The sequence below is a fragment of the Sinohyriopsis cumingii genome, chromosome 17 (assembly GCF_028554795.1).
Source record: "Sinohyriopsis cumingii isolate HCF-2022 chromosome 17, ASM2855479v2, whole genome shotgun sequence".
Lineage (NCBI taxonomy): Eukaryota > Metazoa > Mollusca > Bivalvia > Unionida > Unionidae > Sinohyriopsis > Sinohyriopsis cumingii.
Genome location: NC_142977.1, coordinates 121,761,844 through 121,787,095, shown reverse-complemented (window position 1 = coordinate 121,787,095; position 25,252 = coordinate 121,761,844). Strand labels below are relative to the sequence as shown.

General features: G+C 38.2%; 1 protein-coding gene across 2 annotated transcripts in view; it reads right to left on the bottom strand.

Moving 5' to 3' along the window:
• Window positions 1–16,969, bottom strand: part of LOC149779783 (uncharacterized) — a 56,035-nt gene extending 39,066 nt beyond the window's left edge. Inside the window, exons 1-3 of one of the 2 annotated variants that reach the window (XM_089938681.1) lie at window positions 16,902–16,969; window positions 7,410–7,727; window positions 4,936–5,173 (exon numbers count right to left, since the gene is read on the bottom strand). In XM_089938681.1, coding sequence (XP_089794807.1) covers window positions 4,936–5,173; window positions 7,410–7,713 — 542 coding nt within the window. In that variant the 5' untranslated portion in view covers window positions 7,714–7,727; window positions 16,902–16,969. The other variant, XM_089938682.1, reaches the window with a different exon arrangement.
• Between the last annotated feature and the right edge of the window lie 8,283 nt (window positions 16,970–25,252).

The window sequence follows — 25,252 nt, the reverse complement described above, 5'->3', positions numbered from 1 at the left end:
TATGAATTGAGATGACTGGGCCACCTAGATTTACAGTACAGCTCCAGGTACTACATGCTGGATCCACTGAATCCTAAAAATACCCCATTTGTCCGGTCTTACAGCCAAAGGCATAGCTTAATGTACATGCAGAGGGGGACTTGCATCCACTGATCTGCCTAAAATGGGGGGAACATTCCCCCACTGTATCCACATTATCTGCCAAAGATAGAGAGGTCAGATTCAGCCTACAGTCACGAACTGTGTCACCATCTGATGTACCAGTCAATGTACATGTATCCAACTAAAACTGCAACATATCTGCATTCATCTCCTCCAAATCTGCTGATGTCATAGTGCTGGAATTTAGGTGGGGGGGGACAAAATAGCCTCCCCCATAAGGCTCACGAATTATTATACAGATGTATTCTTAGTATATCCATACTTTTATTTGCCTTTTGTTCAGTTTAGCAGCACAGCCACCCCTGCATTTTAATGAGTAGTCCAATACCGTTACATGATCTTCCTGCATCATGACAGCTAAATGCCAAACATCACCAATCTCGTGAGCAACACATAATTATTATACACAAAGGTTTAAATGAATCTTGCCAACAATGTCAGACAACATACAAAAGACAGGAAGATCTCAGAAAATATGAGAACAAACATCACAGTTCAATGGATGTCTTCTCTTGAACCCCAAAATCAAATTGCTGGGGATACAGATACAGTTTGTGATCCATTCTGATTACTTCATACTGTGTCTAATATTTCAGACACTATGGAAATTAACTTTCATGAAGGACTTATATGCTAGGAAGTGCTGAAAATTCCCCCCTCAAAAATGTCCCTTTAGTGGAATCAGGCAACTTCTCTACATCAAGAAGTGCTGTCCCTGAAACATGGAAATTTCTCTACACCAGGAAGTGCTATAGTCCTTATTGGGAACAGAGGACTCCTCTTGAGGAGAAGAGGAAGAAGCATCATTCTTCTTTCTGGCCTATAGGCCTAGCAACCTTTATCAAGTCCCAAGCCTCATTACAAACAACATAAGGAGCAATGAGTAAACATGTAGTGTGATTATATCATGCTGCCATTTTATGACCACATTTGCCAGTACCTGAAGGCATAATTCAATGATGAAAAAATACACAGTATCAGACTGAGATCATGTGACATTAATTCTTGACCTCATATTACCAACTGAAGGGAATAATATCCTTAGCTAAGGACTGGCACAAGGAAGTGATATAGCAATGGAATAATAGGTAATTTATTACTTCTATTAAATTAAAAAATTTAGTTCAAGAGTCTACCCAGCCATGACTCAATGAAATTTTGAGAGGAGAAAGTTGAAAAGCAATTTTGACTGAGGTTAGATTGATAACAATATTTAAACCTAAGCTTGTTGAGTTTGATGCAGTTCTTCTAAATTAATACCACTAAAATACCAACAGGAAAATTGTCGATCAAACTTTACATCAATCTTCTTGATCAGCCTGCCTCCATTAAATTTTTGGTTTCAACTGATGTCATTAGAGACAGAGCATAAAGAATATTCATGCAGTAAAAAAATTTTTTCAAGCCAACTGGTGGCCATTTTTTCAACCACATTCTGACAATAATGTTAAAGGTCATTGTGACTTTATGCTTAACTTTTTACTACCTACAATTTTTGCACCTACAGAAAGAGAAAAAAAATAACTTGAAAAATCTATTTCTACTTAATGCTTTTATTTGACAAGTTAATTCAATTACAAAGGATAGTCAATCTAATAAAATCTACAACCAGCCCTCCTACAAAAAAAGCATCCTATTAGAGATTTTACCTAAATAGGGTTCATAGTAGACTAAATATTTGGGAGTAGAGAGTTCTCTCCTCCACATGACTCAGGTCAAGTGAAATTTTTAAAATATATAATGTTTACAAGGGTCACTAAATCTTTAAGTCACATGATATAAAAACATGGAAATACTGATCAAGTTATTTGACAATATCAAATTAGTTTCATTCTGAAGAACTGATACATAACTTTGTTATTGCAAAATATTGTCAAAAATAAGTCATTGTCAAAATCAGGTGAATATCATGGTACATTACTATTTTACTTTTACGAGGTGTAATACAAAATGAATTTGTTTACTTTTACTAGTGAACCTCCACAATGCTCATTAAACAGAAGAAAGACACAAGAGTTCATATTTTATGTAGACAAGTATCAATGGCCTGAACAAAGGTAGAGGAAAAAAAGGCCAAATCATCATGGCTTTTTCCATGAATTTAAATAAATTGACCAGCACTGAAATGGTAAGGCAAAAACTGAGGTATCCAGCTTCCCACTGACAATATAATAGTTGTACCCTAGTCCACACTGTGTGTTAACAGTCAGTACATGTATGTATAATGGATTAATCTACATGCTAAACAGCATGTCTCACAATGAAGGAATACTCTGCACTTTGTAATCATGCAGGTAATTTTAGTAGTAAATTTAACAAGTTTTACAAAAGATTTGCTGTGTACAGTTTTTATCACTGATATGACAAATTTAGCACTCACAGAACCTGAAATCACACTTTGCAAGTATACAAGTATTACATTCAAGCTCTGTAGTGTATGATTATAATTATTTAGTTATTGGTCTGATGTATTAATTCCCCATTTGTATTGGGTAAAAAGATTATAAATGTTAAATTGGGTCTCCATATTTTCTTATCTTCAGTCAAACTTGCACCTCCTGTACTTCTAATCAACAAATTGACGTACAGCTGTATCAATGAAAGCCTGAATGTTCTGTAGCTAAATTACAATAAGTTTTATTCTTGATTCTTTTTTATTGTCACAATTCTTTTCAACATGAGAGCTCACTTTTTGCACCATTTTCTTTTTGGTACTGACTCATTAGATTTCATCAAAAGTTTCTTCTAGACAAGATTTCCTGAATGAAATATCTGAAATAGCATTTCAATATCAAGTACAAAAGTGGGGTAATTTAGAAAATAAAAAAATCACTTCCCTGGCTTGCATAACTTAACAGTTGACAATTTCAATAAAATAGCTTGTGTAGTAGTGTCAATAAACTTATGATCTCCTAAACTTTACATCATGTTCATTTTATTTACTTTACTATAATCTGATAAAAATTCTTTCTAAAGATGAAGGTATAAATGATATACAATATTTTGCTCATAAATGAATTTGCATGAGATCTTGATATAGAAAATGGCTCCAAGAGGCTCAGTCAATCAGAAGCAAGATCACTTCTTAATATGCATCAATCTCACTCATTAATAGTCTATAACAGTCTATCCTGATGACAGAAGCATATTTTCCAACTTCAATTAAAATCAGGTTGCAAATATGGCTTTGAAGGTGGTAGAAGGATCAGCCAATCAGATGCAAGATTACATCATTAATATGCACAGGTTTCATTAATATCAAACCCATCCATGATTCTGATGTTATGAGATTATATTTCAAATTTGATCACAACTGGACCAAAGTGGTAACAATCTGATGCAAGATCAACTCATTAATATGTGTGTATCTCATTCTTTATCAAACTTGTACAAGATTTTAATGATACAAGCAAATATTCCAAATGTGATCAAAGATCAAAGTCAGATCAGAAATATGACCTCTAGATCGGCAACAAGCTTGACAAATCAGATGCTAAATATCACATCATTAATATATGCATGGATCTCACTCATTATCAAATGCATCAAAGATCTTGATGATATATTAAGCCATAAATTACAAGTTTGATGAAAATCAGATCAGAAATCTGGCCTCTTACGTGGTTACAAGATCTGTCATCAATCAAAGCAAGATAATGGTGGAGTGGAAATAAGCTCAACCTATCATATGTTCAATATATTATGTGTGGATCTCACTCGTTATCAATCCCAACCAAGATTTTGACAATATAAGTTTGTGTTTCACGTTTGATCGAAACAGAATTAGAAACATGTCTACCAAAGAGGTAACATGGTTAGCCAATCAAAGATCAATTCATTTTTATGTTTGGATCTCACACAGTACTGAACTTGTCTAAGATCTTAACAATATAACAATATATTCCACATCTGATCAGAAATAGGGGTAACAAGCTCTGCCAAATGTAAGTAAGGTTATCTCGTTAATATATGTGGCTGATGCTCAATCCATCCAAGATCTTCATGATATAAATCCATATACCCAGCCAATCAAATCCATATACAGAGCCAATCAAATTATTATACCAAGCCAATCACATGCAAGATCTTGATGATATAAATCCATGTACCCAGCCAATCAAATGCAATCAAATCCGTATACCCAGCCAATCCAATGGAAGATCTTGCTGATATAAATCCATATACCCAGCCAATCAAATGTAAGATCTTCGAGATATAAATACATTTACCCAGCCAATCAAATGCAATCAAATCCATATACCCAGCCAATCAAATGCAATCAAATCCATGTATCCAGCCAATCAAATGCAATCAAATCCATAAACCCAGCCAATCAAATGCAATATCAACTCATTTGTATGCATGCATCTCACTCAATATCAATCTTGTACAACATTTTGATAACATAAGTAGTATATGTTCAGTGTAAACAATCTGAATGTAGAGTCAAATCTGGATAATGAGTTTAATCAGTCATGATGTTGAGTTTAATCTTGATACAGAGTCTAATCAGTCTTGATTCTGAGACAAATTAATTTACTTAAGCAAAATACTGATTTTGCAAACGTGAACATGTCATTTTACATGTGCAAAAGTGACAAAACTATTGTACATGCAAGAGCTTCTGAGAAATGCAAAAACTATTAATGTTAACATTTACTGGAATAATGACAATTAGAAAGCCATCTGAGTCTTGAAAAGTGATACTTATCTCTTGGTTATGCTCTGCAGACAAGGCGAAATTACGGGGGGAGAAAAAAAATGACCTCATACCATGATTTACTTCCACTTGGCATTTCTTTTAATTGGGAGGATGGAAAAACCTGCTTGACAATATTCTCCAATGATGTCATCATAATTACATCATAACCAAAGTACTCTCCATGAGCTTTAAATGAAATCTGAACCGCATTGACGAGTTTTTCAAAATGAACTTGTCCTCCAGACTTTGCTTCAAAATTTTCTTCCAGAGCCTCTTTAATGAGCTGCTGCATGGTGGCAGATGTACTGCCTGCAAAGAAAATAGTGATATTTTTCATAGCAATTTAATTTATTCATTTTACATTAATTGTACACTTGGTCACAATCTGTGACAAATGACCCATCATGTGTCTATAGATAACAACATAATTTACCCAGACTGGCAAAGCTACTTTTTGGGTACTTAGACAATGGAAATCCAGTACTGAAAACAGTGGCCTCTATTCTGAAAAACAAAATAAACAGTGACTTTTATCTCTAGTTTCTTAAACTTTATGCACTGGTGTTTTCATGCTATGTTAAATAATAAAAGTGGTAATCATAAACCATTATGAAAGGTTGAGAACTGAATTCCACAATTTTGCTGTGATGTTTCCCAGGAAAATATCAATTAACTTTTTAATTTTGCAGGACATTCTGTTAGCCTAGTTCTGGGTCTTGTAAAGATTTAAACATTTTTTTTAATGGAGTAGCAGGTGGCAGGAGAAGTAGTTCAGGTAATCTATCTGAAGCAGGAATATTCTTTTCATGTTGAGCAGGTGTGCTCATGTCTCAAGAAAATCAAGCTGCATGCATGTACTTGATGACTATGCAGATAGTAAAAATATATCTAATTCTTTTTTAAATAAATTTTCTATGTACATGTATATGGTAGAGTGGTAACAACATTTATCATTAAAATAAAGAAACAGAGCAAAGTCTAACATATGGCATGCATAAATGGGATAAAAATGCATGTCACCAAGTCTGCTGGCTGGGGAACATTTGAATTGAAAATGTGTGGGCTTCTAAAGAGGTTGCAGTATTTCTTTCACTAGCTTTGAAATAGTTTTGGTTTCAAGATTAATGCTGCCTCAGATCATTGGCAAGGTTGACTGACACTTTGTGCCAGAAAAATGTTGGTTGGTTTCTAACGGCACTTTCAGCGCTTGATATGGCCATATCATGCTAGGATAATGGTAGCGTAAGGACACACCAAAGCTGTTAACACAGGCTGGCCTCGGCAAGTATCAAATCCAAAACTCTTGACACGCAAGTCATGCTCAACCTGACAAGCCAATGCAGCTCCCAGTAAAAGAGATTGTGCAGTTGTCAGCAAGTGAAGCACAACTCAAGTTATGTATTATTGCAGCTTATTGCTGAAAGGTACTTCAGATCCTATTTTCTTTATTGCATCATATTTTTTCTGACACAACTACAATATTTCTTGTTCACCATCTAGGCATGTTATATGTAGTTTTTAAACAAACTTCTGGCACATTTAGAGTAAATAGGTTGCTCTTTTAATATGTGGTAAATTGAACCGAAAGTTTATTTTGAAAATATGTGTAAATATATTTTATTGTAGATAAGACATTAATATTTAACTCCAAGAATTTAATTTGCAGATAATTCTGCTTCAAAAAGACATAGGTGTTGGTAAGAAATTTGATTATGCCTTTTTAAATTTATTTATATTTTTATATAGCAACTATGTAAAAAAAAAAATCCCCAGCCAGTATCCAGTACTTTTCATATAGTTTTTGCAGAACAGTTATTATGAAAACTGTCTTTAGCAACTGTGAGCACAGCTGTAAATTGTTTTAATATCAAATGAATTCAGTATTTCTGTGTATTTAATTTTTTATTAGATGTACAGCTGAGAATAAAATCATGAGCTGTTTATCTTACACTTTCACTGAATTAAGACCACATGCACTCACTCCTTTAACACCCAAAGTTCAATAAACTTAATTAATTCATGACAACCATACAAAAACTAATGTAATAATGACATCGTTACAGTTAATTATGGGGAGAAGAAGAATTGCTGATTTGTTCAGTTTTTGTTACTGATAAATCAGTCAGACAAACAGTGATACTTATGGTTGCCATTTCTCAGCTTCTGATCTGCAAAGAACATTAGTGATCAGTGACTATAAATGATTTACTAATCAATATTATACATTTATTACACATGATGTGTGACATCTATTCTATATAGTTTAAAATTGTTAGTACATTTTGCTGGGTTTTCCCCTAAATTCAGATTAATCAAACTGCAAATTTATTAGTACAATTCGCTGGTTTTTAACGTAAAAATGTAACAGTTCAGATTAACGAAACAATTATTTTAAATTCTGATTGTGAGAAATAAGTTTCAATGCATGCTAAAAATATAACATTTTTCACAATAACTTTCCACATCTAAATTTCAAAAGGATTAGAATTTTAAGAGATTTTAATGTATTCAACATTAATTACAGTTTTTTGGCACTAAAACTCACCAAGTTCTAAAGAGTCCTGTGGGACCTCTGCTTCTCTAATGGCATCTGCAATTTTTCCATATTCATTCTCATTCGCATCCAAAGCAGCCAGAAAATTGTTATAATGCTGGTCATCTTTATACTTCAAAATTTCAAGGAGTCTCCTTGCCTTCTTACTTTCAGTCTCTTGTTTTGATATGGCTTCATATTCATCAAAATTTATCACCAATTTTCCCATCAGACTGTCAAGAACAGTGGAAACATGGACGTCACTGATAATAGTGCTCCACTGGGATTGAATTTTCAACCACAGATGTGACTTCATTTTCTGAAAATATTCTGAAAACAAAAAATATGTCAAGAATGTAATGACGAAACATACAGCTAGTCTCTAATACCGGTAATTATTAAGCAGATTCCAGCAGCCATTGTAAACGAGACTATAAAAAAGCCAACTATATTGACCTATTACAAAAGGTCCAAAAATGTAGGCACTCAATCAATTTCTGTCACCAAGAATTAAAACTTTTTAAAATTGTGACTTTTGAGTCTGTATGAAATGTGCAAGGATTTGATAGAGCTCAATGTATTCTAATAAAAACTATCATTTGTAAAATAAAATGTTCTGAAAGGTAAACCTCATCATAACAAGTGCATGCCAAAGATATCATAAACAAAGTCTGTATAGGTTAGCTAGAACTCTTTATAAGTTTTTGGAGTACTCCAATTTGGAGGTGCATTTTCTCTTCCAATATTATCACTCTGCAAAAGCACGTGTGAGGCCTAGTTGTGAGACTAATGTGACCAACAAAATGATGCAAAATAATAAGACACTGGTCTTACACAGGTTTTAGATCACAGACAAACCAATAATTTACAAGCTACTGTATGGAACCAGCTCATATGTGGTGGGATATTAAATGCTGTAATAAAAAGAATAAATGCTCTGATTTGGCTCAAAAGAATTACTGAAAAAATGTGCAATTTTTTAATTTAATTATGAGTAAATTTTAATCTAAACCCATTTTTCCCCTCATATATGCATTGCTGCTAGCATGCAGCTACTACCAGACATAAATAAAGACGTCACCAGACTGGATTTTGATAGTGATCAAGAACCTACAGTACTCAAAGTTTTATAACATCATAAATCAAAAATATGGTCTCCAGAGTGATTAAAAGCTCAGGCAAATAGATGTAAGAATATCTCATTAATATGCACAACTTTAACTCATTAAAACTCTTCTGAGATACTGATGATAAAAACCATTACTCCATCATTGTTAGATAGAAAAAAAAACAACCCCCAGAGCAGCAAGAAACAAATGTTGACAGAAAAATGTTGGGTTCAGGACCATGTCATAAGCTCACCTGGCCCTATGTCAAGGCAAGTTAAACCGCTGCAAAAAATATTTTGTGGCATGCGTGCATTTATGCGCAATGCATCATTTAGTACAACTCAACCCAAAAACTCCAGCTTATCCCAAAATGCTGTTTGTTTACATTTTTTGAACTTAAATAGTTTTTGGAGTGTTAGGATTGGCAAGTGTGGGTGGAAAAACCTTCCAGTAGGTTCCTGTGGGTTGGAGGCTCTTATCAGAGTTTTAACCAGGTTCTTCTTCCACCACTTATAATGGCTGCCATTTATAGTCTGTCTTGTGCTGAGAAATGGCATTAAACCCAAAACAATATACTGGCAAAATTACATAAAACTCAAACTGAAAACTCATCATCATTAGTCTCATGACCTAGTGTGGTCGTTCAGGCACCGTGCTGCTGAACATCTGACCAGTTCCCTCCACTTGTCTCGATCATGTGCCAATGCCTGTGTCTCCGCAAAACATTTCCTTGTCCATTCTGTGATGTTGTCAGTCCACTTTTTTCTCTGTCTACCTCTCCTTTTGCCACCCTGGACGCTGCTCTGCAGGACTGTTGTGGATAGACTGTTGGCTCTAGTGACATGGCCATACCATTTCAGCTCTCTCTTTTTGATGGTGGTGAGGAGGTCCTCATATTGGCCTATTTCGCGCCTGATGGTGTTACACACTTCTTCATTTGTGATGTGGTCCATGTAAGAGATGCCAAGGATGGTTCTGAAGCATCTCATTCCAAGTGACTGGATTCTTCATTGTAATTCTGCTGTCAGGGTCCATGCCTCACATGAGTACAAAAAGACTGAGATGACTAGAGCTCGCAATAGTCTGATTTTAGTTTTCAGACAGATATTCTTGTCTCTCCAGATGGGTCTTAGCTTTGACATAGCTGCCATTGTTTGTGCTGCTCTTGACAAAATTTCTGCTCTTGATCCCTCTTCAGTGATTATGGAACCAAGATATTTGAACTGGCTCACTGTTTCCAGTTCATGTTCTCTGACTTTAATCTTGGCTGAGGTTTGTTTGCCACTATTTGTCATCAATTTTGTCTTCTCAGCACTTATATCCATGTAAAATCTGGAAGATGTTTCATCCAGGTTCTTCACTAAGTTGGCAAGCTCATCTTCACTGTCTGCCAGCCCATCAATGTCATCTGCAAAGCGGAGGTTGGTGATGTTATGCCCTCCAATGCTGACTGTCCCACAGTGGTCTTCCAGGGCTAAGCTCATGATGCGCTCTAAGTAGATGTTGAAAAGCGTGGGTGACAGGAGACAGCCTTGACGCACTCCCACTGTTGTCTGGAACCAGTCCACCACAGCACCCTGGGCAATTATTGCACTGGTAGCCTTGGCATACAGCTGCTTGATGGTATTGGTTAACTTTTGACCCATGCTATACTTCTTCATTGTGGCCCACAATGCCTCATGCCACACTCTGCCAAAGGCCTTTTTGAAATCTATGAACACATGATAGATGTCTTGTTGGTGTTGCGAGTACTTTTCGCACAGAACCCTGAGATTGAATATTTGTTCTGTTGTGCTTCTTCCACTCCGAAACCTGGCCTGTTCTTCAGCCATTATTTCTTCTGGTTGTGGTTTCAGTCTGTTCAAGATAATCTTCAGCATTACCTTACTAGCATGGCTGATCAAACTGATAGTTCTGTAATTTTGGCACAGCTGGAGATTGCCTTTTTTGGGAAGTGTTATAATCAGTGACTGGGTCCATTGTGCTGGCCATTCACCTGTCTGCCAGATCTTGTTGCAAATTTTTGTTAGTAGCTCTTTCACTAATTCTCCCCCATTCTTGATAAGTTCAGCTGGGATGTTGTCTACTCCAGCTGCCTTCCCATTCTTCAGTACTCTTATTGCTGACTCCACCTCTTCTTTGAGAATGGGGAAGTCATCATCATTTGAGGAGTTTGGAACTTCAAGCACCTCTGGGTCTCCTGTGGGCTGATGGTTGTAGAATTCTTTGCAATATTCAGTCCATCTTTCTGCAATGTCACTCGCTTCTGTGAGGCATTTTCCATTTTTGTCTTGAATGGTACTGACTCTTGGTTGTTTCTGTCTGGTGAGGTCTTTTGCAATTTGGAATGTCTTTTTGCTGTTATTCTTTATCAGACTTTTCTCCATTTCTGTGCACTTTTGTCCAATCCAATTTTCTTTTGTTTGCTCAAGTTTTTTCTGATATTCTTGTTTATTTCTCGGTACTTCAATGCCCCTGTTGTGTGTCTGGTGTTTTTTAGTTCTCTTCGGGCATCACACAACTTCGAAATCTCTTCTGTAACCCAGGGTTTTTTCTTCGGGCGATGGAGGTCAATGATGTCCTTGGCAGCTGCTGTCATGACTGTTCTGAAGGTGTCTGTCATCTCGTTGACATCACCATCCATCACAAGGAGTGGAGCAAATTTTCCTCCAATTGTGGGTTGGAATGACTTGCAGATGTTAGGGTCCTTCAGTTGTTCAAGGTTGAATTTGAGCCTGATGTTATTTGGCTTGTTAATTTTCTTCAGCCTCACTCGGAAGTTCATAATCACAAGGTCGTGATCACTCCCAACATCAGTACCTGGGAATGTCCTTGTTTTTGCTCTATTGATGCCAGATCGGTAACAGTTTTGAACCAGTATGTAGTCGATCTGGTTGTGATGGGTTCCATTTGCTGAGTGCCATGTCCAGCATCGTGAAGCTTTATGTTGTCCCAGGTTGTTGGCTAGTACCAAGTTGTTGTAGCTTGCGAACTCGAGCAGCCGTCTCTCTCTCTCATTGGTAAGCTCATTGCTAGAAGGTCCACAATGTACTTCCCAGTCTTTTAGAGCATCTTTGCCAACTTTGGCATTCCAGTCTCCTTGGACGATGAGGATATCTTTCTTACTGACCATGTTTAAAATACCCTGTAATTTGTTGTAAAACTCCTCTATTTCTTCATCATCATGATCGGTAGTTGGAGCATAGACTTGGATAATTGTGATGTTAAAGGGAGATGCTTTCAGACGAATGGAAATGATTTTGCTAGATATGGGGCAGCATTCAAGCACAGATCCCTTGATGGCTTTGTTTACAAGGAAACCTACTCCATTTATGGACTTGTCACACTCTCCACTATAGTATAATATATGCCCATCTTCGGTTTGGTGTTCTCCTAGGGATTTCCATCTAACTTCACAGAGTCCCAGAATGTGCCATGTGTAGTGTTCCAGCTCATGTGTCAACTCTTGGAGTCTTCCAATCTGCGCCAGAGTTCTATTGTTCCAGGTGGCGATGGCAATGTTGTCTCTCACTCTGATTGTATGCATAGTACCAGTAGCACACTTGTCACCTGAAAACTACTGTTCTCCTAAAGAAAGTTCAGATTATTTGCAGTCTTTAAAAGAAATACACTTACTGAACATATTAACATATCCTAGGAAATCACTAAACGATGAAGTTTCTTAAAAATTATTTTTTTTCTCCAAAAGTTGGATTTGGCCCGAATATCTACCATACAAATATAAAACCATATTCCATTGGTGTAAGCTTCCATAATTTGGAACGTATAGTCATTATTACATGATTTTGCTGTTAAATTGTTGAGGGAATAAATTTAAACAAATTTTGACGATTTGTGTCAGCTTAAATGTAAAATCCAAGAAATTTGTAGTATCTGTAAATAATGACAAACAAGAAAACCACATTCTTCTTTATTTTAAATGATAGACACATCCTAAATAAGAGTTATGGGGGACTGCAACAGTTTTTCAGTTATGTAAAACTGATCAGGCATAAAAAAATGCTTTTATTTAACAAAGTTGTATAACAAAAATAACACAATAAAAAAATAAAAATATTTTTATCAGGTTAAAGTATGCATGTCAATAAAAGAGATTACTCCTGTACATTTAATAACATTTTGAACTCTTGAGCAAAGATATTACTACATGTAACTGTATAAAAAACAAAAATTCAAATTTGGTCTAAGTAACCAGTTATAACTGCTTATCAGCTGGTTAAGTGTAACTGATTATCAATTGTGAAATTCTCACCAACTCCATCACTAAATGAATGATTCAGGCACGTTTCAAATGTATTTAATCCTCAAAGACATGTCAACAATGTTGATAATGAATATGACTGATATATATATATATATATATATATATATATATATATATATATATATATATATATATATATATATATATATATTGTAACTCCTGGTACATAGTTTTATCCAATTGTTGTCTTTTTTATTCATGATTGTAAATTGTAGTAATTTCTCATTATCTTTTTTTTAGATTTTGCCTACATGGCTAGGTTTGTTAAGAGCATAACATTACACAGGAACTATAAATAGATGTTTACGATGATAATTCCTAATAATAATGTTACTAAAAAGAATTATGATTTTGGGTTAATTTCTCATTAATTAGCTGTTAGGGTTTAAACGGTTGTAGAAGAAGTCAGTAACTTCCCAGTGGTCGGGTTAGGTCACATGAATGGGCTATTTCGAGATAAATTATTGAGTAGTAAGGTCCGTCACATGGAGTATGTTGTGAAATAGTCGTAACAGAAGGTGTATATAAAGAGAGAACTGAGCAATCAGATTCATTCCTATTTTGGAGTCATTCTTATTTCTTATGTGCCAATTGTAAGTCTGTAGATGTGTTTTATGTTGTACTGTACTTTGATATTATTTGAGAGGAAAAAACATTTGTTTGGACTGTTCAGTGGAAATAGAAAGTGCTCATTATCGGACTATAATATTATTCTGGAACTATTGCGAATTATTCAAAATAGTTATGGACAATGTCATCTTGGCAACGCCATGATTCTTGGTGGACCAGTACATTTCCGGTTTTTAAATGTATACAGAATGCTTCGTTCTTTTGGACTTTCATAGAACTTTGTCAAGATTATTTTGAATTCACTTCATAATACTTTAAGTTCCTCTCAAAGTTTCATTTATAACTTTGATAATTAAATTATTTGTTAAGTATTACAAAACTTGTTGATTTTGCTTTCTTCTATTACTTAGTTCATGACCATAGAGTCATAACAATGGCACTCATGATATAGTTGCATATCAACTTGTTGAACCTATCACTAAAAAAGAACTGATAATTTAAAAGAAGGTAAATCACCAGGAATAGCTGATTCCAGATGAATTTTTAAGAGATAATTTTATAAAATACTTACTGCTGTGTTTAACATTATATTTGAAACAGATTATTTCATGCCGACCAGTCCTAACACTAACCTGTTAATGCTGAGCACCAAGTGAGGCAGCTGTTAGTACCATTTTTTAAATTCTTTGGTATGACTCAACCGGGGATCTAACCCATGACCTCCCGCATTTGAGGCAGACGCAGCAGTTAGTAACATCTATTCACTTATTAAGCTGTAGTGCACAATTTTTATTTTGTTTTGGTGTGGATTAAAACCTTATGATTGCGTATATCATTCCTGTGTTTCCTCTTAGATCCACTATACATCATTTAAAGTTAATTGAACAAATGGTGTTGAAAGTTACAATTTCTTTAATTTTCTTTTAAATGGAGAATTAATAAGGCATAACATTCACTAACATTTGACAGTTCACAGTAAAATCCTAATCACTGTTCAGGTCCTATTGTGTGCTTCTAATAGGTTTTCATTTTATTTCCAAGTTAATGTATTATAGGAAGAGATGATGGTGTGATTTTATTGTAGTGTGAATTCAGAAAACCACATGCTTTTTTAATACATGCCAGTACTGTACATGATGCTACTCAACCTTTCCAGTGGCCTAGTGGTTTAGTGTCCACTTCAGATGCGGGACGTCACGGGTTTAAAGCTTGGCCAAATCATACCAAAGACTTATAAAAATGGTACTAACAGCTGCCTCACTAGGCATTCAGCATTAAGAGATAAGTGTTAGGACTGGTCGGCCTGGTGTCAGGATATTGTGACTGGTGGGACATGATGCCACATGCGTGTGGCATGATGCTCCAATGCTAGACATCACTATAATCTGCCACACTGCAGACATCATAGTGATATTACTGAAAAATTGTTAAAGCTATGTTAAAAATCCAAATCACACACACACACACCATGCTACATCAACACAATGCCTTCTCTAACAGGTGACTTACTTGTTATTCAATAACTATAGAGATAGAATGGTGAATATTTCTAGAGCATATGATGAATGAGGAAATCTACATTGTATATTAACCAAAACACTGATAAGTTTGAATGTGTCCAAGGAGACCCAATCCCATTTTGCAGTGTAATGCCAGGTGTTTATTCATGTTAGTTTCTTGATGGGAATGGAGATGGTTTTCCACTTGCAGTAAATACTACTGGATTTTCTAAGAGATCATTTTTGGAACTGAACTTATTGTTGATTATATCATATTGTGCTTTATTTTTTGTTGTTTGTGTTCTTAATGTAGGGGTAAATATGTTTCTAATAAATTTAAATGTACTGTACAATATCTAAGCTTTTTCAACATTTGATTCCCTGAAAAATATTTTCATTTCAGTGCGATATGGCTAGGAATTCAATAAAGACGTAATAAAGTATTGAATATCTGCTTTTTCATTTTCTTTTCTATCCTTTTGAATGCAAGGGACTTCCGAGTGAAAGCTATTGACTCTCAGAAACATGCTGGGGACTCATGAGTTTCAAGAGTGAAGAGTTCAGGACTCCTCATCCTGAAACTCTATCGAGGGCCCTGGAGTGTTTTGTTTGTTTGTAACATGTGCCTAGTAAATACAAATAGCAAGTACCATGCCATTTAAATTTGTTAGACCTAGTGTTAAACAGCCAGTGTTCATTTGAGAAATGGGAAAAGTGGGTACCAATGGCCCCTATCAGATCAAAATGTGAATCAATTTCGGAAAAACTGGGGCGGCAGATATACTCACCTCTATCTTGGTTATTCAACAAAGTCATGTATATATCATTATGACTGGCACTCACATTTCACATTTTTTATTAATCTTATTTTCCTGCACTGCATCTTTCCATTAAGTCAGACATGGTTTATACAATTTCCTTGTCAGCTAAAATAAACATTTCCACTTTCTGTTCATGGTTATTCTAGGGAAAGACTATTAATGTATTATTGTTTGTATGAATCAGAGTAAGAATAGTTTTTCAAGCTATTTAAAGCCCTGAATGTTTTATTTTTTTCCAACCCCCGCCTCCTCATTTCCCGCCCCCAAGAATTTAAGGGTTGGTCCCTTCGACTAGTTAATGTACTTGCCGAGAACAGGTTCTTGCACAGGCACTTTATTCAGGGGAACTGCTATGATAACACACTTCCCAATGAATTAATTGACTTTGAACAGGGGTCTCAAACTCAAACCGTCCTGAGTGCCGCATGTCGGCATTTTCGATGGCCCAAGGCCCGGGCCGCATCATCTTTGTTACCTGTCATGACACCTTGTGACGCCAATCATATTGTGGGCCACATGATACGGCTTGGCGGGCCGCATGCGGCCCGCGTGTTTCACACCCCTGACTTAGAAGGTAAAAAACCCTTTTCGCGAAAAGGAGTCCATTTTGTATGGTATATCCACCAGTCATACGTGTATTATATAATACTTTTTAAATAGGCCGCGCGAGAAGAGAGATGTGTTATCTCTCGTATTTTTATATAGTTCATGTATGACAGTTAAATGGTATGCAACGATACGAGCCCCTGTGGGACTAATTGGGCGTGGAAGAGTGTTATCATCAGTTTTTTTCCTTAGTACTACAGTATCAAAAGTATCATAATATCATGTGATACGTCTTACGTTGTAGGGCTAAGTTTTCCGGCAGAGTCAAGGGCACAATGTGGGTTCGTGCAACACGTCCAGTTGTCCTCAATGGGGTAATATCTCTCGAACAGACGCCGATTTTTACGTTATGCTTACTTTTAAATGCTCATTTTGTGATATAGTTGTACAGGTATGCATAACAAGTAATTACGAACTCTACTCAATACAGTACTGTACTGTAATATACTGAAATCTTAAGTTAACATACATTACTTTACCTGCTACCAAATAACTTTTGATTGCTTGCAATTAAATTTCTTGAATTACTCGCTTGCATTATTTTTCCAACAGAGCAGAACAGATTTTTACTTATTACAATTATTGATATTGTCAAATGGTGATATAACACTCACAAAATGGAGACATAAATTACTCCTCAACTTCCCGTATTCCGTTTAATACATCTTAAAAAGAGCGCCGCATTACGTCATTATATCCGGTTCTCCAACGTAATATTAAATAACCACAATAACTGAACCAATTGGAACCACGGGTCCCGGTAAACGAAGAAGCACAAAGAGGCTCTACGTGCTAACATTAGGCATCAAGAACATAGTGAAGCATTAAAATACCCCCAAAACATAAATGGCACTTAAATAAATCGACAAAAGTGTGGTCGCAACAGACAGACGAAACTGGATGATTCGGACCATGGCTGATTCACAGCACTGGGGCTCGTATCGTTGCTTATAATTGACCTGTCATACATATCTGACCTTAATCAACGCTACTCTAGGTAGAGACAGATACAGTAGATATGTAGACATAGACATATATAACACATAGAAATAGATTGATGAACATCAATCTATCACACCTAAAATATAAAATCCACTAAAAAAATTTTTAGTCGAGACAGTATATGTTTTTGGAGGCAAAGATAAAATATAAAATATAAAATCGATTAAAACTATTTTTTAGTCAAGAAAGCAAATATTTTCGAGGCAATGGAGTGGCCCTGAAAAAAGCCTTTGGTATTTTTGTTAACATCATTCCATTAACATAGAGGGCACCGTATAGGTCTTCTTCTCTTCCTCAAACGTTTTCTGACTTCTGGACCGTAGATGAGGACTCTCTTCAGACAGCCTTGTCTCTCCACATAGATCCTTCTTTTCCAAACGCTCGTATCGGTGATCTCGATTATTGTCCATGATGATTTGACATACATGGTTAAGTCCGTGCGGAACAACATCGACGGTACGAGGGTAGATGATTCAACGTTAGTCCAGATCTTGTGACGAGAACAGGTGAAGGGAATGAAGTGAAGCATGGTTGTTTATAGTGGAAGATCGAAACGGACTGAGTTTTTTTTTTTTTTTTTTTTTTTCACCAATCCTAACGCGTTACAAAATTCAGTCACAGTAGTAGTGAATGGGGTGAGGTTAGCGACAATGGGAATTAGCATTAAAAACACCCCCTGGGTAAGATTAGCGACAATGGAAATTTAACATTAACCACCCTGGGTAAGATTAGCGACAATGGAAATTTAACATGGGCAAAAATCCCTGGGTAAGATTAGCGACAATGGAATTTAACATTGGAGAAAGGAAAAAAAAAGGAAATATCCATTCTAGCGACAAAGGCATTCGAACAATGGAAAAAAAATATCGATTCTAGGGACAAAGGCAATTGAACATGGAGAATAGAGTTTGGGTCTGTCTAGGGACAAGGGGAATTGAACATGGGAATAGAGTTTGGGTTTGTCTAGGGACAAAGGGGAATTGAACATGTTAGAAAAAAAAACTACTTTAGGGACAAGGGGAATTGAACATGGGATTTTAAAAAAAAAAAAAAAATTAAAAAAGGGGTAGGCAATGGAAAGTCAGTCTCTTTTCGAGAAATGTGGGTGGCCCTGAAAAGGGCCTTTGGTTTTATGTTAATATTAACATAGACGGCATCTGTCACATCTTCTTTTTCTTAAACTCCTTCTAACTGCAGGTCCATACACAAGTACCCTCTTGAGGCATCCTTGTCTTTCTATGTAAACTCTTCTCATCCATAGACTAGTATCTGTCCTATCGACAACAGTCCACTTGGATCGGACATACATGGGTATGTCCGTCCTGAACATCATTGTTGACACAAGGGTGGAAGATTGAACGTCGGTCCACATCTTGAGGCTCCGAGAACAGGTGAGTGATTGCACTGAACTGCGTTTATTTATAGGGAGAGGAAGGATTGAAACGGATTGAGTTCATTGACCAATCCAAACACGCGTGACAAAATTCAGTCAGCCCGCATCCAATCCGAAGAGAGCAGTCTGTGACGTCACGTGGTCTATATAGATTCGCTAGCGCCTGTGTGCAGTCAATCGATGCGAGACAGTGATTCAACATGACGGAAACTCAGAAAACGATTCACTGGGGTGCACCAGCAGTGGAGACCGCCCAAGGAAACCCGGACTTACTTTCAGAAGAGGTACATTGGGATTTTGTGGATTTTCTTACCTCGCAAGAATTTGTTCCGGAACCTTCGTCTCATTCTTCATTACCGCAAGTGGAGAATTTTAGACAGAGACAGAAAGAAGAATTGGAGAAATTTATGCAACGACAAAAGGAAGCGGAACAAGCTTTTCTCCTACAGCAACAGCAACAGCAACAAGAAGAGGTAAGAAAAAAACAACAAGAAGAAGAAGTAGCAGCAAAGAAACAAGAGGGTGAAAATCAAACGGCCACGGTACTGTTAGACATTTTAGCGGAGTTAAGAAGTCTGAAACAAATGTATCAGACTTCTTTATCACGACCGAAGAGAATATGACCTTCCCGAGCTAAACACGCCAACCCTGTGACTAAGCCTATCGTACCACCCTTAGTGATTTCAACCCAATCATCATCAGAAGTAGGCCTCGGCCGTGGCAAAGGCTTAAGGCAGTTAAAGTTGATTGCTTAAACTCACCCCTACACCAAAAAGGCCCTTTTCAGGGCCACCCACTTCTCTCGAAAAGAGATAGCCTTTCAATTTGCCAATAACTCAAAAATCAACAAAAAAAAAAAAATTTACCCTTATAGTACGTGTCTGTGTATGAGTGCTTGAGTGTAGCTTCTTATTTAAAATCAAAACTCAAAGACACTTACCTTATATAATTAATGTATTCTTTTCTCCATAGTTACAATCCAATTCACAATTCACAACAGAACACTTTATAAGTTACATTCACTTCTTCTGTTTCTTTTTTTTTTACTCTCTCTTTTTTTCAATTTCTTCACCGTCACAGTCTTTCCCTCCTCTTCCTCCTCACTTTCTTCCCTTCTTCTTTTCTTCTCCTGTTTCTTTTTCTTCACCTGGCTGCTTTCTTCCTCTGAAGAATCTCTCTCTTCTTCTGAAGAATCCCTCTTTTCTTCTGACTCCTCTTGTTTCTTTTTTGGGCAATCTGGAGACCAATGTCCTTTTTCTTGACAATAATAACAGGTATCTTGACTTTTGTCTTTTCTAGCCCCTGTTTTTTTTTTTCTTTTTTGACGGTCTGGACACTCTGAAGACCAATGCCCTTTCTTCTGACAGATATAGCAAGTATCTTGACCTTTATCTTGAAAGGAAGGAGAGTAGTTCGTCGGCTGGTCTGAAGAGAATTTTCTAATGACCCCTCGCAAAGCTCTGATGAAACGTTCCATCTGGGTAGTCTCTTCCATCGTTGTGCTCGGTCTGAGAGTGAAATGAATAGTGAAAGGACAAGACACACACCCTTTTATATACGCTGGTTTGCCATGACTATAAATTAGTCTATGGTGTTTAAACTTTAGTCATTTGACGTTTTGCACTCAAAATGAAACGATCCTATTCATTCGAGAAGAAAGAAGAAGAAAGTAAGAGGCAGAAACGTGATCTATCGCCTCGTACCAGAGCTGAAGTCTTGGCACAAATTCATGCCAGTGATTTTGAAGAGGACATGAGTGAACCAGAATCCGAACCCTCTAAACAAAGTTCACCACCCTTAGTCAACCCTGAAAAGTACTATTCCATTCGAGAGACGGAAAAGCGCTCCTCTAGAAAATTTAGAACCACGGCTTACACCTACACAGTGAAGTTTAAAGATTTCAAGTCCGACATACCATTGGAGAAAGCAGAAGGGTTTATCACCGAGATGTGGGATTATTTGCTCACCGCACTCAAGCGACAATGTCAACTCAAAGAAGACGATCGCTTGACACTATCCATAGATCACGACAGCTTGAAATCCCCTGTTTGGATCGAGTTTAGCAGACCCGCAGAACTAACCCCTTCCAAAGTCATGGACAAGATTCAACACGTACAACAATCTAATGACCAGTTTGACATCACCGATGGTAAAGCCACACTGAAAATGGCCCACGTCTCTCTTCCTCAAGGGACCGGACAACGCAATAAGGTGTTATTGGTGAACGACCTTCACAACACCAAAAAGTGTCTCATCCAAATTCACAATTCTCAAGACCAGATGTGTTTAGCCCGAGCCATCGTTGTGGGACGAACCTATGCCAACAAGAACGACACGGTAGAATGGAAAAGAGTCTGGAAAACTATTCAACGATCCGACCGAGCCAAACAACGAAACGAAGCAGAACTCCTGTTACAACAAGCCGGACTGTCCAAAGACACACCCTGTGACATTCCTGAGATGCAGAAATTGCAAGATGTCCTAGCTCCACTCTACACATTGAAAGTGCACCCTCAAGAAATGCGCGGACCTCTGTTGTTTCGAGGGAAAGACTTTAAGGACGGAAAATACATTCATGTCTATTATCATGATGACCATTTCGATACCATTACCACTGTCACTGGATTCCTGGGATACAGTTATTAGTGTGAGAAATGTGACTATGGCTATAACAATCGAGAGCAACACAAACATTGCAGATGGAAATGCCCAGGATGTTTGGCCTCTCCACCCTGTCTGAGCGAAGGACAAGAAAGAGTACATTGTCCTGCTTGTCTGCGCACGTTTGTCAGCCCTGCCTGTTACCAACAACATCTGAAGACGCAAGGTTCACAGCAGAAATGTGCTTGTCAACTGCTGAGATTGTGCCCTACGTGTCGACAAGGCCTACGTACCAACAGTACCAAGACACACGTATGTTCAGGAAAAAAAAATGTCACATTTGTCACCACATCGTGGACCTGCAACACGAATGCTACGTGCAAAAATACCAACCCCCACCAGAGAAAGAGGACGGTCACAAGAAGAAAGGCAATTTCATCTTTTTCGATTTTGAATGCATGCAAGAGACTGGCATTCACATTCCTAATTTCTGCGTGGCTCATCGAGCGTGCGAGAAGTGCATTCAAGAACCTATCTTCAGTCATTGCCCTCACTGCAGCAAAATTCCCGAAGGGCGTGAAAAAATCTTTCGGGGACCGAACACGCTAGCCGATTTTGCCCAATGGGTCTTAGATCCCATCGACAAGACGTGGAGCCAAGAGGACATCGAACGTTGTGGAGATTGTCATCGTCATGCCACAGTGACGGCTCACAATTTCTCCGAATACGATGGACAGTTTCTTCTCAGATAATATACGGAACAAGGCACCGAACGTCCTAAAGTCACTTTGAACGGAGCCAAAATCATTTTCATGCAAGTGGGACAAGTGCAGTTTAAAGATTCGATGAGCTATTTGGCCATGCCTTTGAGTCGAATGCCTAAAACGTTTGGAATGACAGAAATGGCTAAAGGGTACTTTCCACACTTTTTCAATACGGAAGCCAATCAACACGCCGTTCTACCCCATTTGCCTGAGGCTCACTATTACGACCCCGACAACATGCGTACCGAACAACGAGAAGCTTTCTACGCTTGGTACCAGACTCACGCCTCGGACCCTTTCGACTTTCAGGAAGAAATGCTAAAGTATTGTCGTTCCGACGTGGACATTTTACGGCGTTGCTGTGGAAAATTTCGAGAACTGTTCATGGAACACGGAGGGGTCGATCCTTTGAAAGAAGCTTGCACCATTGCCAAAGCGTGTTCCTTAGTGTATCGACAACGATTCATGCCTGAAAAGACCGTAGCTGTCATCAGTCCTCAAACGACCCACTATGTCAAACGTCAATAATCGGTCAAAGCCCTACGTTGGTTACATTACTTGTGCGACAAGGAAGACAAAAGGATTCAGCATGCCCCCAACGGAGGAGGCGAAAAGACCATCGGAACGCATTCGATCGATGGCTGGGACTTAGAAAACCCCAAGATCGTGTACGAGTTTAACGGTTGCTTATTTCACGGATGTCCCGTCTGTTACCCTGATCGTAGCACTAAAAATCAGTTTTTACAACGAACCATGGAAGACTTGTACCAGGACACTTGTCAGCGACGCCTAAAGTTAGAACAGCAAGGATACCAAGTGGTGGAAATGTGGGAACACGAGTGCGATCACCGTATGAAAACCGATCCCGAGTTTAAACGTGCCGTGGAAAGTTACAAGCTGATGGACCCCCTAAACCCGAGGGATAGTTTGTACGGAGGAAGGACCAATGCCACCTGTTTGCTGTACCAAGCCGACGAAGAGAAAGGAGAAGAAATCAAATACTTGGACGTGTGTTCGCTGTATCCCTACGTGTGCAAATATTGTCGCTTTCCTGTAGGGCATCCGCAATTGCTGACGGAACACATCGACCTGAAAAACATTCGACAATACGAAGGCTTGATCAAGTGTAAAGTTTTGCCTCCCACGAACCTATACCATCCCGTCTTACCTCACCATTGCCAAGGCAAACTGATGTTTCCTTTGTGCCGTACTTGTGCCGAAACGTGCAACCAAGACCAACCTTGTCAGCACACCCAGGAAGAACGGGCCTTGACGGGAACCTGGGTCAGCGTAGAATTGTTCAAAGCTCTGGACATGGGATACCAACTGTTAGAAGTGTACGAAATTTGCCACTTTCCCAAGACACAACAATACCACAAGGGTGACCCCAGTCAGAAAGGCATTTTCGCCGACTACGTGGATGCCTTTTTGAAACTAAAGCAAGAAGCCAGCGGCTATCCTTCCTGGTGTCACACTTCCGAAGACGAAAAGGCATTCAAAGAGAAATACTATGAACAAGAAGGCATCTCTTTAGGCCACATCGAGAAAAACGAAGGCAGGCGATCGTTTGCCAAAGTGATGTTAAATTGCTTGTGGGGTAAAATGGCACAACGACCGTGTTTACCCAAGACGGAATATTTGACAGAACCTTCCCGCTACTTTCAGATGATTCACGACAAAACCAAATACATGAAACACGTGGACGTCGTTCGCGAGGATTTGATCTTCGTCAATTACGAAGAAGATCTGGACTTTGTACAAGACGACCCCTTTGGAAATGTCATCATTGCGGCTTACGTGACAGCTCATGCTCCCTTAAAATTGTATGAAGCTTTAGAACTGTTAGGGGAACGTGTCCTGTACTTTGACACGGACAGTTGCATTTGCATCCATCACCCGAGTCAACAGCACCCTGACATCGAAGGAGACCGTTTAGGAGCCTGGACAGACGAACATCCCGACGACAAGATTCTAAGTTTCGTCAGTGGTGGTCCCAAAAATTACGGCTACGAATACCGGGACCCACAAGGAGAATTGCACACGACGTGTAAAGTGAAAGGATTGACTCTGAATTATCGTACCAGTCGTGTGGTGAACTTTGGGGTATTGAAAGAAGCCTTGCAATCGGGAGAGGATGGAAACTTTAAAGTGACCACCTATCAACCGAACAAGATTGTACGTTTACCCACTCACCACATCGTCAGTCGACCCTTGGAAAAAGTCTATCAAATCGTGTACCAGAAGCGAGTGCGACTTTCCAATCATTTCACCTTACCGTATGGACACGTCGGTATTGGTCTGTATATAAAAAAGAACCCTAGGCAAGATCAATAGTTCATTGTGACTACCAAGACCGAGCGAACAAGATGAATACTTTCAGAGAAACACAAAACAAGTTTAGACAGGCACAATTCAAGTGTGGGGCTTCTGAAGTGGAATGCGATTGTGAGCCTTGCGACTTTTCAACCTGTGTTAGTGACGGTGCCAGAAGAACCCGTCATCCAGGACAGGACAGTCGTGGACAGGCCTGAAAGACCCTTTCGGGAGGACACTTGTGTGACCTTACCCCCTATAGAACTGGTCAGAACATTACCAAAAACATGTTGTACAGACTCTTGTGTTTATTCCACGTTGATGGTTATCATGTGCCTTTTATCCTTGTACTTAAGCCTTTGGCTTTTATGTATTTTTTTGTCTTTCGTATTCATGTTTGAAACATTCAATAAACGTGTTCTGAAAAAAGTATATAAACTCTCGTCTTGTTTGTTTTCGTGTCACAAGTGACATTCCAGACACTATGGCTACCTCTGCTGTCTCTGCTCCCTCTTCCTCTACTGTCAAAGTCATCGACGAACACTTAGATCGTGCCAGTTGGGAGGCTTTGTATCTTCGCCGTCCCTTTAACATGCTCATTGCAGGACCTAGCGGTTCAGGCAAAACCGAATTCGTCAAACGTTTGATCGAACATAAACATCATTTCATCGATCGACCTCCTCAGCGGATCGTGTGGTGTTACAAAGAGTGGCAATCGGCGTACAGCCTCTTGCGAGAAAGTCAAGGCGATTCCATCGTGTTTGTGGAAGGCATTCCTAAAGAGGACGACGGCATCGTCTCTGACTCCCGTCAAATCCATTTGGTCATTTTTGACGACATGTTAGGAGAAGACGAAGAAGAAATTAAACTGTGGTTCACGCGCAAAGGGCAT